At 43.2% G+C, this 13,928-nt stretch overlaps 1 protein-coding gene across 3 annotated transcripts in view; it reads left to right on the top strand.

Annotated features, from left to right (window-relative positions):
- Positions 1 to 13,510, top strand: part of GTF2E1 (general transcription factor IIE subunit 1) — a 53,835-nt gene extending 40,325 nt beyond the window's left edge. For all 3 annotated transcript variants that reach the window (XM_080363377.1, XM_080363375.1, XM_080363376.1), the window contains exons 3-5: positions 4,716 to 4,917; positions 10,027 to 10,274; positions 11,572 to 13,510. In XM_080363377.1, coding sequence (XP_080219503.1) covers positions 4,716 to 4,917; positions 10,027 to 10,274; positions 11,572 to 12,002 — 881 coding nt within the window. In that variant the 3' untranslated portion in view covers positions 12,003 to 13,510. The remainder of the gene's footprint in view (positions 1 to 4,715; positions 4,918 to 10,026; positions 10,275 to 11,571) is intronic.
- The last annotated feature ends 418 nt before the right edge of the window (positions 13,511 to 13,928 follow it).

The following is a 13,928-nucleotide window of genomic DNA, read 5'->3' as shown; positions in this document are numbered from 1 at the left end:
CCAGGAACTGGGATGGGAGCGGATCAGAAGGACTGGGTAGGAAACCTCAGGCTTGGGGCAAGCAGGTAAGAAAGCAGGTTCCCACAAAGCACATTTCTTCTGAGAAGCTAGAACAGGACCCAAGGTGTTTCCTTCTCATCCTCCCGTTGTTGCCAGGAAGCAAGCTGGCAAGGCAACCCAGGTCCCTGTGCAGCCGAGTCGCGCAGCACAAGCAGGTTGTGATCTTCTCTGTTATTCCACTCAGTCAAATGATGGAGGCCGGTGTGGAACCGAGCACTTCAGGTTTGGAGATCAACCATATGGCTGTCAGCACAGCATCACATGGTGGGAGGCATTTTTCCAGCTTCCTCTTGGTAGGAACCCAAGAAACTACTTTCCTCAAGGTCTTAATACTCTCTTTTTAACATCACATGAAGCACTCGGGGTTAGAGAGTGCTGAAACTGAAGTTGCTTATACATCCTGTAACTTTTTCTCTAGCACGTAATTTTTTCCCCCACAAAATGTGTGCTTTGCTCAGTAACAGAGATGAGCTGTGCACATATAATGCACTTTTTTTTCTGTCTTTTTTGTGGAAAGAAAAAAGTGCAGCGTGAGAGTGAGGGAATTTCTTGAAGAAAATGTTTGTAGTAGCTACAGGAACATGATCTTATCCTTCAGGCCAGCTGAGTTTCTGTGTGGTCTTGGACTAGTCATTTTGAGCTAAACTTTTCAAAGGCTATCATTAGCTGTTGTTCCTAACTCATTTGAGATGCCCAGTTCTAGAGCTTGGAAGAAGATTGGAAAAATACTGCATGCTCTTTTCTGAAACAGAAGTTTCAGAAAAGCGTTTCTTAGTCATGTCAAATCAAGTACTGCTCAAATCAGCAGATATTTCTGAAATTGTGCCATCTGTGCTTTAGCTCACTCTCCATGTAACGGTAATAATGCTACTTCTAAAAGAACGTTGTGGGAGATTTTGAAAATAAATTAGCTTAATGTTTTGTGATGCAGTCAAGAATAAATAATTGGATGAGGATGAAGGCTGAAGGAATAAAAAGAAGTTGAAAGATTATAGTATAAAGTACAGTGTCACACACCTAGCATCTAATGCAGATGTCTTCTATAAATAATGTGAAGCTTATCAACTGGAAACTACAGAGGAGGAAGAAGGACCTGGGAGCATTGCTAGATCTTGCGATAATCACACATTGATAATCGAGGCAGCACTTTCATGATCTGTTACACTGTGATCTTAAAAGGTCTCAGCGGCTATCAGAGAAGCACTAATGCCACTGGGCTTTTGGGAGAACTCATCTGGACACTTGTGTATACTTTCAGCTTCATAGCAGAAAGATGAGAGCAAACTGGAGGAAGTGCCCAATGGGGCTGATAGAATGATTGGAGCAATGATTGGCCAGTTTTAAAAGGCAAAGAAAAATGTGTGGCTTATTGAGCCTTGCAAAGTGAAGGTGGAGGGATGAGTAAGACAGCAGTTGGTAAATGTACCTGAAGGATTAAAAGAGACTAGCTGAGCTGAGGTACAGTTTTTGACAAAACAGTAAATAGGTTTGAAATGAATAGGAATAAGCTTAGGCTGAAAATTAAGTGGTTTCTAAGTATCAGAGTAGCAAGAGTCTGGGGCAGTATCGCAAAGGACAGAGTGGATGGAAGACACCTTGCTGGACTGGAGATGAAGCGTGAACCCTTTTGAGAAGGGCTCAGACTTAGGAAGGCTATATCCAGTTGAATCTCTTAATTATAGCAGATGCAGCATGGACATGATGCGTGCAATGCGCGTGGGCAGTTGACCTTTTCCTTCTCTCAAGTGAAATCAAGTCATTAGGAATTATCTCTCAATATTCTGGCCCTATACTTCAGAGCTTGAGCTGCTTTAATTTTAGTATGCCTTGGGGAGCCAGATTACCAGTGTATCTGCCCTGGAGAATCTGGGAGCAGATGAGATCTCTTTCAGATGGCTGGCTTTTAACGTGCAGCCAGAGAGGTTTGTTGAGTGTCTGAGCATGTGTGGAAAAGAGGGGATGTATGTGCTCTCCATTAGGTTTTGCAAAATGGAGGAAAGCCTCTTGTCTCTTCACTCCAGGACATCTACTTGTCCTGGTTTATGCAGTGTATTTGAATGGAAAACTATCAGTTGTGTAAGGGTTGAAGGAAATGCATCATTGGAGTGGGAACGTTGCCATTCTCAGCCTTGGGATGGCTTCCACTTCACGTTTGTCACATGCAGTTCATATCTGTGAGGAACATGTGTCACTTCTGATGTGATGAGCCATGTCATAAAAGCTCTGGTGACATTTTGTAACCTCTTAAAATCTTAACGAAAGAGGTTTGCAACAGATAAATGCCATCTGCCATGGCAGGGCAACTTCCCAGTTCTCTAATCACACACACCTCTTGTAAAATGCTGCATCACCTCAAAAAAATCAGCATATTAATGGAGGAAGCTTGTCATTTCACTCATTCCCAGATTCTTAATTCATCTATTAACTTTTTTTTTTTTTAATGTGTGCTTATTAAGAACCCTGAGGGGTGGAAGTTGCAGCAAATCCGTGATAGCTTTAGGAGTTCCATTTCATTAGAGCTGTATTTACTTTCTGATTTTTTGGTACTCTGAATTGGAACCATTCTCCCTACAATCTTAATATTTTGCAAATACTCATGGGCTTCACAGAAGGAAGTGTGAAAAGTCTGAGCTATCTCAGGAACATGTAACAGGACTTTTGGGGTGGTGTAAAAAGAGGAGAGTTTTCCTCATTAACCTGTGTTTGTTCACTTTGTCCATTGGGGGAACTGAGATGTGCTAATTATTTTAAATTGATTCAACTTGTTTGCCAGTTTGTCATGCCAGTAGTCTCAGATGTGGGATAAGGAGACCAAACTTTGGCTTCAGTGCTTGCTGGGCTGACAGCTTATATAATGTGCAGGTTTTTAATCGGTAGGGGCAATTTTTACAGCCTGAAAAAATAAGCAGAGTGTTTCATGCTTGGATGGGAGAGAAGAGCACTTTATCCACTTATCCTTTACTTTGCATACTGCTGTTGTTCAGTGCTCTAGCTCTTACATGTAGATGAGACAAACTTTCTAAAGAGAGAGTTTATTGCAGGAAATGTGTACATACTGCAGGCCACATATACAACACACTCGCATTAATATGAGAAACAATCAGCAAAAGTTACTTCAGATGGTGCCAAGGTAGAAAACTGCATCTCTACAGACTATGGTGAGAGGTGACAGATCTACCTTCTGTCACAAACAGTGTTATGTGTGTTTTCCAAGAAGCGTGCAGGCATTGTCTGGCTCTCACAGACATCAGTGAAGAAGTTAGGTCTGTTTTTATCGCTGTCTTACAGGCAGAGAAAGAGATACACTGAAAAACGAAGTGACAAGACTAGCAAATCTGTGTGAGCAGCAAAACAAGATACCAGAAGCCCTGGCTTGCCAGCCTGTCTCATTACATCATGCCTGTGTGCCCTGGGCAAGCCCCATTCTTTCGACTGTGTTTGTACATAGCATTGCTGTGGTATAGCAGGCTTCAATACTGATTCTAATACTGATTTTTTAGACATAAGCGTATAATATCCCTGATATGACCTAGCCTCAGGGTCCCTGTTAGTAAAAAGATAATTTCCTTTCGTCATTGGGGTATTGAGAGATTATGGTAGATGTATATAGGTGCCACGGAATAAATCACATAATGAATAAATAAATAAATAAATATAAACCAACACAACACACAGGGACAAGAGAAATCGGGAAGCCTGTGGGCATCGCTCTCTGGATGTAAGTGTTCTGAGGAGGCAGCGATACATTCTCAGTCCAGCACTTGGAAGGATAAGTCATTACACTGTGCTGCTCCCCTCATAGTGGACCATATGGTAAGGTCCTACTGTGCATGTCCTTGCAGATGGAGCGATGAAACTGAAAAGCCTGCTGTGCAGAAGTTCAGTAGGTTTTTTGAAACTGCATTGCCATGCAACCATTTCATTTGCCATTATGTTTGACCTGGTTTTATACATCCTGAGGAGGTCTTTAAAAGGAGCTTATTCTTAGTTGCCATTCATATGATTCTTATCTTGCCATTCTCAGTTTCAATAAATGAATATATGGGTGTTAGGTAGGATATGTTTTTGCATTTGCAACTCTGCAGTAATGGCTATTCTGCATATTTTGTCCCAGAAACAGAAGGAGAAGCCATCTTTTTTTGCATTAGTTGCAGCATGAAAATGGTAATACTAGGAGTTACTGCAGGGTGGTTGGTGCAGTGTAAAAGTACACCCTGCTTCCTTGTGTAATTAGCCTCTTCACGTGGCCTGGGAGATACCAGTGCAACCACCTGAAACAGATAAGTTGAACTCCTAAGGGTATGTTGTAAAGCCTTTTATCACAGCCCAGTCGTAGCTGATGCTTAAAATGTGCAGCAAAAAAGAGGGAATGGGATTAGGCGATGTCTCAGTAGAGGTGCTGCAGCCTATCTGGGCTTTTCAGAGCGAGAAACTGTACCCAACTGGGTATCACCGAATGGCATCAAAATGCTTGCTTTGTTTTCTGCTTAAATAATAACAACCAGGTACACTGTGTGTGGGAAGGGATTGTCAGGGGGAGAAAAGCTATTTAGCATCAAGCTAAGAAAACAGCAAAGCACTGCTGTTTAAAGGGCTGTACAAAGAGCAGGGCCTGTTGCTTTCCTTCCAGTGCTTTGCAACTTTTTTCGTTTTAGGAACTTTCCGCTGTACTTTCTGTGAGACCGAAGTGGAAGAAGATGAGTCGGCGATGCCGAAAAAGGATGCAAGGACACTCGTGGCAAGATTTAACGAGCAGATTGAGCCCATCTACGCGCTGCTTCGTGAAACGGAAGATGTTAACTTGGCCTATGAAATCCTGGAGCCAGAACCCACAGAGATTCCCGCCTTGAAGCAGAGGTGGGAGCAGGCCCGGTCTTCTCTCACTGCGCTGCTTCCCTGTGGTGGATTTGTCTGCTCCGTGAGCCTTTCCCAAACCTTGTTGCAGCCTCTGGCTGCATTGAAGGCTTACTTGTTCAGCACCAACTATGCAAGCTGCTGGCAGATTCGCCAAGGAGTGTGTGGTTTCTGAGGAGACAAAGGGCCATAACCATTTTTTACTAAACAAGGGAAATGATGATTCTTCTGGTCAGCCTTCTGCACATAGTTTTCTGTGGGGTGGGATACTTGAATTACCTGTTACTTGCTATGCTGCAGCTGCTGTGTAATACCAAGTCCTTGCCCTAGTATTTAAGAAATGAAAACTTCAACGATTTGGAAAAGCTCTGAAGGTGCCATCTACACTGTCTTCTTTCTCCCAAACCCTTATCTTTCATCTATTCCTTTTGCCTCTATGCAGCTTTTGAAACTAAGCTATCTGAATTCTAGACTTTGCATTTCAAATCCACATATAACAATGTTCTAGTTCAAAGGAGTTACTTGTAATAAGGGTATTTTTTTCTTCTGATTTTCTCCTACTTGTTACACACCTCTTCTTTTTGGGAGGCGACCATGTTATAGTCAAAAACTCTTTAAAATGTTCTTACCCATGGGAAATGACACTTTCTTTCAGAACATTCCTAGCTGTACGAAAACAGATGATGTTTAAATAATGCAGAAAGATGTGGGGAACTGTCAGTTTTGTCAGCTGTGGTGAAATGTGATGCACTTCTCTGTGTTTAAAAAAAACCCCCAAAAATCCCCAAAAAACCCCACAAAACAAAACACACCAAAAAAAACCCCAAAAACATGGCAGGGGGGAATGTACCACGAAGGGAAGCATTCCCACAGTGTCTTGGGGTGCTTGGATTTAGTTAATGGGAGAGCAAGCAGGATATTTTTTTTTTTCTCTCGGACTAACCTTGAGAGAGACTGTTCCTCGTATGTTCATGCTAGACAGTTTCTAATTAATATAATAAAAATTTCTTTGTCTATTCATAGTCTTTTTCTAGCCAAGAAGGTAGCTAATTTTCCTCATCGTTCTAATAGAAAAACAGAAGCAATATAGAGAGGGGAAGAGATTTTTCCAAGGTTGCTCAATATGTCTCTGGTGATATGGGGAGTCTTTGAAGCCTTTATGCCCAAGTTTAATCACTAGACTTTGCTTTAAAAATCCTTTTCCATAGTTTAAATAGTAGAACTGGGATAACCACACCAAAAAGAGAGTGATTTCTCAGTCTTCCCCTTCTGTGCACAGGAAATTGTCACAGCAGAAGCCTGGTGCAGTCCTGTGATTAAATAGCAGCACCTGCTTACTTGACTCTTAAATACTTCAAAAACATTGTAAATGATTAATTACTCTGTGCAAGGAATGACAAAATAAATAGGCAGCCTTTTAAATGCTTACTTGAATACAACTTTCTTCAGCACACATTATGATTTAATTATTTATTAACTCTTATTAATTCAAAACAGCTAATTGCATAAAAGCACTGCTGTGAAATTTTTATTTGAAAGTGCCAAACTCTGGGTCATTTATTCTCTGTGTTTTTATGGAATCTTGAGTGTCTGAAATCATTGACAAAACTGACATTTGATGATTCTGAAACAAACAGAAAAGGTCATAAAGTGCCTGCATCTTCTCTTTGCACCAACACGTGCGACTTCCTGTGTGTTCAGGAGAGTTACAGCTCTAAGCAACCACGCTGACATTGCATAATTGTCATTCACCTGCTGTGGGAAACAGGGCAGATCTTCATTTATGTCTTTCTAGGAGGCCATTAATTTTCTTAATCTTGGTAGAGCATGAATTAGCCCCACAGGTTTCAAAAGAAACCTGCTTTATGTAAGCCCTTCTCTGTGGTTTTCTAAAACAGATGGATTTTAATATCCTCTCAATTTTCTTATGTCAAAATAGCATGATTTTATATAACAAAAATCTTCACAGAATTAATTTTTTGTGGTCATGCTATCAAGAACCATGGATTGTCTGCTGTGAAGTTCAAACTCGTAATAGCAGCTAAGTGAAAAAGTGCTTTATTTCAAACACGGCATAAAAAGTTATTCCCATTATGCAAGACCTTTTCTTAATAGTCTAGGCAGGGTTGAGATGAAAATTTCAAGTAGTTTCCCCTTTGCACAGTGTGGTTTCTGTGGGTCATACCTCAGCTATGTCAAGGATAATTTATATCGCATTTAAAGGCAGCTAACCACTCATTATGGGATTTCTATCAGGGTAAAACAACTGATGGGTAACAGAGCAAATGTAGCCACATCTGGGCCACTGAGCAGCCACTGTCTGAGTGGTTCCTGGTTGCAGGATGGCCATGCAAAGTCTAGACCTGGGTGAGGGGAAGCAAATCTTCATCTGAGAGAGAGATATTTAAGGGTAAAGCAGCTCACGCATCTAGCCTTTTGCTGGTGCCTGATCCATGGTGTTTAACCCTGTACTTTGGAAGAGGGTTGCTGAACAATAAGATCTCTTCTGGCAGTAAGGAGTATTCCCCTGGTCTTGAGGGGCTGCTGGCTCCTACCAACAGTGTTGCTGAAGATGCAGTTCCACAAACAAGGAAGTAAATTGAGACATGTTTGCAAAGCTAACCAGGGTCCAAAAGTAGGTAGAAAGCGTCTAGATGGTTCCACCTAAGCGTGGGACATTGCGGTAGATGGCTTAAAAGTAATTCATACTGTAAGTGTCTCTTAGAGTTGTTACTTTCATTTTTAAAATGTTCCTGATGTCGTGGATGTTGTTTTGCTGCTAAATGATACCACATAGGAAAAAAAGTCCATTTCAGGCACACTTATGGAGACCTCTGTGCAGAAGTATTATTAGGCAGTCTCTGGTGCTTCTGAGTATTTAGCTGTCACGCTGCAGTCATGGGGAGGGGGAGCTGCATTGTGTATCGTGTGAGGAAAGTGGATTACATAAAATCGTCAGGGAAACGCTCGTTAGAGATTTCTATTGTGTGGGAAGCAAAGTGGTGCTTTTCACAGAACACACGCCTGTCTTGTGAGCTGGAAGGTACCAACATTTGAAATAACGCACTGGGAAGAAGGTCTCCGTATGATTCCTTAGGTTATATAAGTAATACATGGGCATGAGTCTTCTGCCCCAAAATTCAAAGCTGCAGTGAAGGTCTCCTAGTGGGGCTGGCTGCAGGACAGAACCTGTTAGTGTGTGGACACATGTTAAAATGGATGCTGTGAAGTGTTTTGCTAACAGACTCCAGCAAGCCCACTACTGGGAGGCTATGAGTAGCTCTCAATCCAAACTGTGGCTGAAGGCACCGCTATTTTTTATCTGGATGAGGTTGATTATCACCTACTTGCATATTTTCTGTTTACCCCTAAAAATTCAGCAGAATTAGTTCATCAAGCAGTGGTTAAGTCCTTGCTGAATTTTTAAAAAAAAAAAAGAGCATATTACTCAGGTCTTCTCCAACTGCAACCTTATTTTAAGCTTCTGGGTTGGAGGAAATGTCATTGGGTAGATAGCAGTGACTGAACCGTGCTCGCTGACAGCTTCTGTCAGCTCAGCTGGCAGTGGAGCAGGGACACGGTGATTATCCTTGATGATTTGCTCTGGAGGAGTCCAGGCAGGCCTCTTACCTGTGAAAAGCCTGAGGTACCACTGGCAGTCACACGACTGAAATTATAAGGCTGAGAGTGGGTGCAGCCTGCAGTGGATCTGTTTCTCTGAGAAGATGAAATATGATTTTGAATTAGAGCAATAGTCACATTTGGTTTTCCCCACCTGGAGAGCAGTGAGTTTCCATTCAGCTGCTTTCCCTGATAATTGCATATGTAGCAGCACAGGCCAGAGAGAGTATTTTAGGCTTATTGCCATCACTATGCAGAAAATACTCCACCTGATGTCCTCTTTCCATCAGATCCAAGCAGGAATGTGGTTTGGTTTTTTTTCTGCATCAGTCTCCCAGGCTAGAAGGGAGCCTGGAGGAAAATGTGCTGGCTGCAGCTTCTCTCAGAAAACAAAGGAGGCCTAGGCTTTGACTGCCATTCCCTTCGCATCAGTCACAGTATCACAGTATCACAGTATGTTTGGGATTGGAAGGGACCTCAAAAGATCATCTAGTCCAATCCCCCTGCTGGAGCAGGAACGCCTAGGTGAGGTCGCACAGGAACATGTCCAGGTGGGTCTTGAATGTCTCCAGAGAAGGAGACTCCGCAACCCCCCTGGGCAGCCTGTTCCAGTGCTCTAGCACCCTTACTGAGAAGAAGTTTCTTCTCAAATTTAAGTGGAACCTCTTGTGTTCCAGCTTGATCCCATTACCCCTTGTCCTATCATTGTTTGCCACTGAGAAGAGCCTGGCTCCATCCTCGTGGCACTCACCCTTTATATATTTATAAACATTAATAAGGTCACCCCTCAGTCTCCTCTTCTCCAAACTAAAGAGACCCAGCTGCCTCAGCCTTTCCTCATAAGGGAGATGCTCCACTCCCTTAATCATCTTTGTTGCCCTACGCTGGACCCTCTCCAGCAGTTCCCTGTCCTTCTTGAACTGAGGGGCCCAGAACTGGACACAATATTCCAGATGTGGTCTCACCAGGGCAGAGTAGAGGGGAAGGAGAACCTCTCTTGACCTACTAGCCACTCCCCTTCTAATACACCCCAGGATGCCATTGGCCTTCCTGGCCACAAGGGCACAGTGCTGGCTCACGGTCATCCTGTTGTCCACCAGGACCCCCAGGTCCCTTTCCCCTACGCTGCTCTCTAATATGTAATTTCTCAACCTATACTGGAACCTGGGGTTGTTCCTGCCCAGATGCAGGACTCTACACTGGATGTTTTACTTTATGTGACTGCATCAGCAGCCTTAGTGCTATCTTTTATTTTCAGTGTCTGTTGTGGACATTGTCATGGTCTCATGTAGGGTTTCCCATTAGAGACCCCCTAGGTGCTCAAAACAGCAAGCTGGTGTAGAAAATCCTGGCACCGCATGTTAGAAATCAGAATGCAAGTTCTCTGTGCAGACGGGGAGAGATAACTAATCATAGTTTAAGTGTTGCAGTGTTGGCTGAGGAAGGGCTTATTCTGAGTGCTCTGGTTTTCTCTCTTTGCCTTTTATGTAGCAAGGAGCGTGCAGCTGGTGCTGGTTCAGGGGCAGCAGCTGGCCTTGCAGGTGGACACCATCGGGAAGCATGGACTACAAAAGGACCATCATATGAGGACTTGTATACCCAGAACGTTGTCATCAGCATGGAGGACCAGGAGGATCTTAACCGATCTGCAAGTGAAGGAAAGCCAGCCAGAGAGAGACCAATTTGGCTACGAGAGAGCACGGTGCAGGGGGCTTATGACCCTGATGAAATCAAAGATGGTAAGAAAATTCACAGAGCTAGAAGTACTGTGCTGCTTATGTGACGCTCTTAGAGTGCTGTCAAAAATTGTTCCCCTGTGTGTGTACAGCTGCTGCTCCTTACACTCCAGATTTTGTCTGATCCCCTCTGCTGTGCAAAGTACCCGTGTGTAAGCAGATGTAAAAAATCCTGATTTATTAGATCCAGAATTGAAATCTAGATCAGTAAAGCTGAGTTACACACAAAATTATTTGTGCTTCTAAAATGTGAATTATCTGATACGTCTTCCACCTTCAGAGTTTTTTGCTTTTGGACAAAGGTCTTTCAGTCTCACCTAGAAAGGTGCCCCACTAATAGGTCACTGGTGAAAAATAACTTTTATTAACATTCGGTCACTCTGAAGCCTACTAAATATACCAGCAGTGTTTTTGTGCTCCCAGCTGCCTTCTTGCCCATTATTTTTTCAAAATGTGTTTTATATGAAGAACATGTTAGAAGTAAAGCTTCAGGCAGTACAGTAGGGAGGTCTGTCGCCATGGCAGGTGAGTCTTTATTGCTTTGTTTGTTTCTCATTGTCTTTGCTTTTATTTTCATTCATGTTGAGGTCAGGTTGTCCATGGACAATAGTCAAGATCTTGTAACCACTAGTAGTAACATCCTGCTTTGGTAGGTGTGTTATTTAAGGTTACATATTAAAAACAGGAAATAGAAACCTTCTATGATTTTTACAAGAGTGGATCAATAGATCAAATCTACCAGGTAATTTGAGGATTATAGAATGAAACTATTGATGCCATAGGAAGAGAAGGCGGCAAAGGGAACTGCGTTTGTGAGCAGTGCAGTGCTCAGGAGAGGGGGAGAGTATGTAGGTATAGCAACAGTGAAGAAAATGGATGTAAAATAGTGGCCAGATTATATCTAATTTTCTTTCTTGCTTGTAACACCTTTCAAGCTTACAGATCCCAAAACTTTTTCCAAATAGATTGAACAAAGTGAGGTGACTGAAACAACTTCGTCCTGCAGTCTGTAGCAGATGTTGTTATTCACCAGCCATGGTGACTTCTTACCCTGTTTTTCTGTTAGACATTCAATTCACGTGTAGTTTTGAACTGGCTCCTTTAGATGACTTTTACTGTACAGTAGGAAAAAATGTAACTATCCCTGTCTTCTAAGGGAGAGGAGGAGCTGGCATAGAGAAAGGATGTGACTTAACCAAGCATGCTCAGTAGCAGTAGTTAACTGTGAGTCCAGAAAGCCTTTGGGGCCGTCACCCAGATCTCTGTGAGGAAACAATTATTCCCTTGTGTCTCTTTGCAGGGGGCCGAGATCTGGATGCCTTCCAGGAGCGTGAGGAGAGCCGTGCGGCTCTGGATGACAATGAGGAGGTGATGCGTGCCCTGCTTATCCATGAGAAGAAGACACCTTCTGCTTCAACAGTCACTGTTGGAGGTGCCGCTCCTCTGTCGGGTGCCAATGCCAGTGACTCTGAGAGCGAGACAAGCGAGTCGGAGGAGGAATCCCCTCCCCGCCCTCCCGCTGCAGCCACCGCAGCATATGGGCTAGAGGATGAGGAGGAGGATGAAGAGTTTGAGGTGGTGGCAGAGGACCCCACTGTCACAGTGGCCGGGCGTCCACATTCGTACAGCCAAGTGAGCCAGCGCCCTGAGCTGGTGGCCCAGATGACGCCAGAAGAAAAAGAGGTTTACATAGCCATGGGGCGACGCATGTTTGAGGATATGTTTGATTAACTGCTTCCTGCCATGGTATTTTTTATAAAAAGTGACTTTTTATGCCAGACACTCCCTAGTAAAACAGAAGACCGAAGTGCATCTTTCCTCCCCTGTGCGCAGGGGCACTGGGGCTCAGGACTGCTAATCTCAGCCATTTCACCTACTAGAGAGGGGAGAGCAGGAAGGCTGCATGTGCCAAAACAGGTAGGGGAGGACAAGTGTCAGAAGTAAGGACGCTTGCAAGGTAAAAGTCTGCTTCAGGGTGCCCTGCACAGGCACCGCTTTAACCCTCTCCAAGGCCCCAGCAGCTGCCTCCCCCACCTCACAAATCCTTTGAATTGGTTTTGTTGCAGATCCTAGTGAAGTCCACATCCCTGCCCTCAGAGGACTAAGTGCTCTGTGATCTGATCAGAGTGCTCTGTGGAGGAGGCTGTAAGTAACGTTACAGCTGACTGTGCTCTGTGAGGGGAGAGGAGAGGGAAGCATCATCTGCTGATTGGCAAACTTGGGCAGGGCTTGTAGCTGACCTCCTGCCAGCAGCTGCTGGCCACCAGAGTGGCTATTTCTAAGCAGCCCTGTGGGCAGCAACCTTTTCTTGCTCTCGTTCACTCCTAACTAGGTTAGCACCTCAAGGTCAGGTGTAACTTGAAAAATGCAGAATGAAAGCCTTGGCAAGCACACACAGTCACTCTTTGTCAGTGTCATGAAAGGCCTCCGTGGATCTGAGCTGTCAGAGCGCTCTGACTTATCAGGAGATACCTTCATTTTCCAGTATTGCTGCCTGTCGCTTCTGCCCAGCCATGTCCCAACACCAGTGTTGCAGACAGTTTGTGGTGGGCAGGACTGTCAGGCAGTGCCAGAGAAATAGCATCGTTTTTATTTGACGTCACACCAGGGCTGTATCATTTTAAGAGGAATTATGCAATTTCAAATTCTGCTTTGGCACACTTTTACAATAGAAGAACATTTATCAGTGCCTACAGAGCAATATCATGTTTTTAATGTTTTTTCTCTTTCAGTTGAAAATGTTGGGTTTTTTAAATTGTTGTGTTTTCCTATCCAGTACTACAATAAAATAAAATGATAAAATAATTTTGTGTTCCAGAGGGTAGGGACATTATTACATGCTGTTCCATTTACATGGGCAGCATGAATTTGCTGTTCACTGAGACTGTAAATCTGTTTTATATGAACTATGCTTTCTATGTTCTGCTAACCTAGTAATGCGTCCTGTGTGGTTTTATTTTCAGCTTCTTAATATTTTAAACCCCTTCTTTTTCTTTTTTTTTTTTTAAATAGTATTTTAATTTTGCTTTCAAGTCATTTTAAAGAGGAATAAATAAAGAGAAACTTCTCTTTTTCATCTTCCAGTTTGTCATGTCCTAGTTGGGAATGTTGTTAGCTTGTCATTTTGATTTCCTAGATTCAAGAAAAAAATTAAATCTGAGGCTATCCTTTGAGGAAAGGACTATTTGAAATCACACTGCAGCAGAGCTTCCTTGAAGGCCTCCTGGAATCTCCTACATTTCCAGGAAGGATGTTCTATTGCACTGGTGCTGAGGGACACCCTTTTTGATCAGCACTTCCATTCCTTTCCTTCTTCCTCGAGGGAAGCATAGTCTGACGGCAGAGGTCTCACAGACACTGTATTGCTATTTAAAATGATACTCTTGTCTAGACAGACTTCCAAGATCTGGTATCAAGCTTCAAGATGTCAAGCCACAGAGCCGGTAAGTCAGATTCAGTGATCAGCTAATAGGAAAAAAAGTGCTGTCCCAATTCTGTCTAGATGTAGTCTGCTTGAATTCAAGGTTAACACTGGAGAAAGGCAGGTAGATTTACAAGGAGCCGAAGACAGAAACCTATAACTAATTCTGAATACAGTACAACTACTCATGCTTGTAACTCACCAGTAGTTTATACTGAGTTTTTAGTCTGCAAAAT

This window comes from Nesoenas mayeri (genome assembly GCF_963082525.1).
Source record: "Nesoenas mayeri genome assembly, chromosome: 1".
NCBI lineage: Eukaryota > Metazoa > Chordata > Aves > Columbiformes > Columbidae > Nesoenas > Nesoenas mayeri.
Note: the sequence above shows the minus strand (reverse complement) of the source record. Positions and strands in the feature narration are given on the sequence as shown.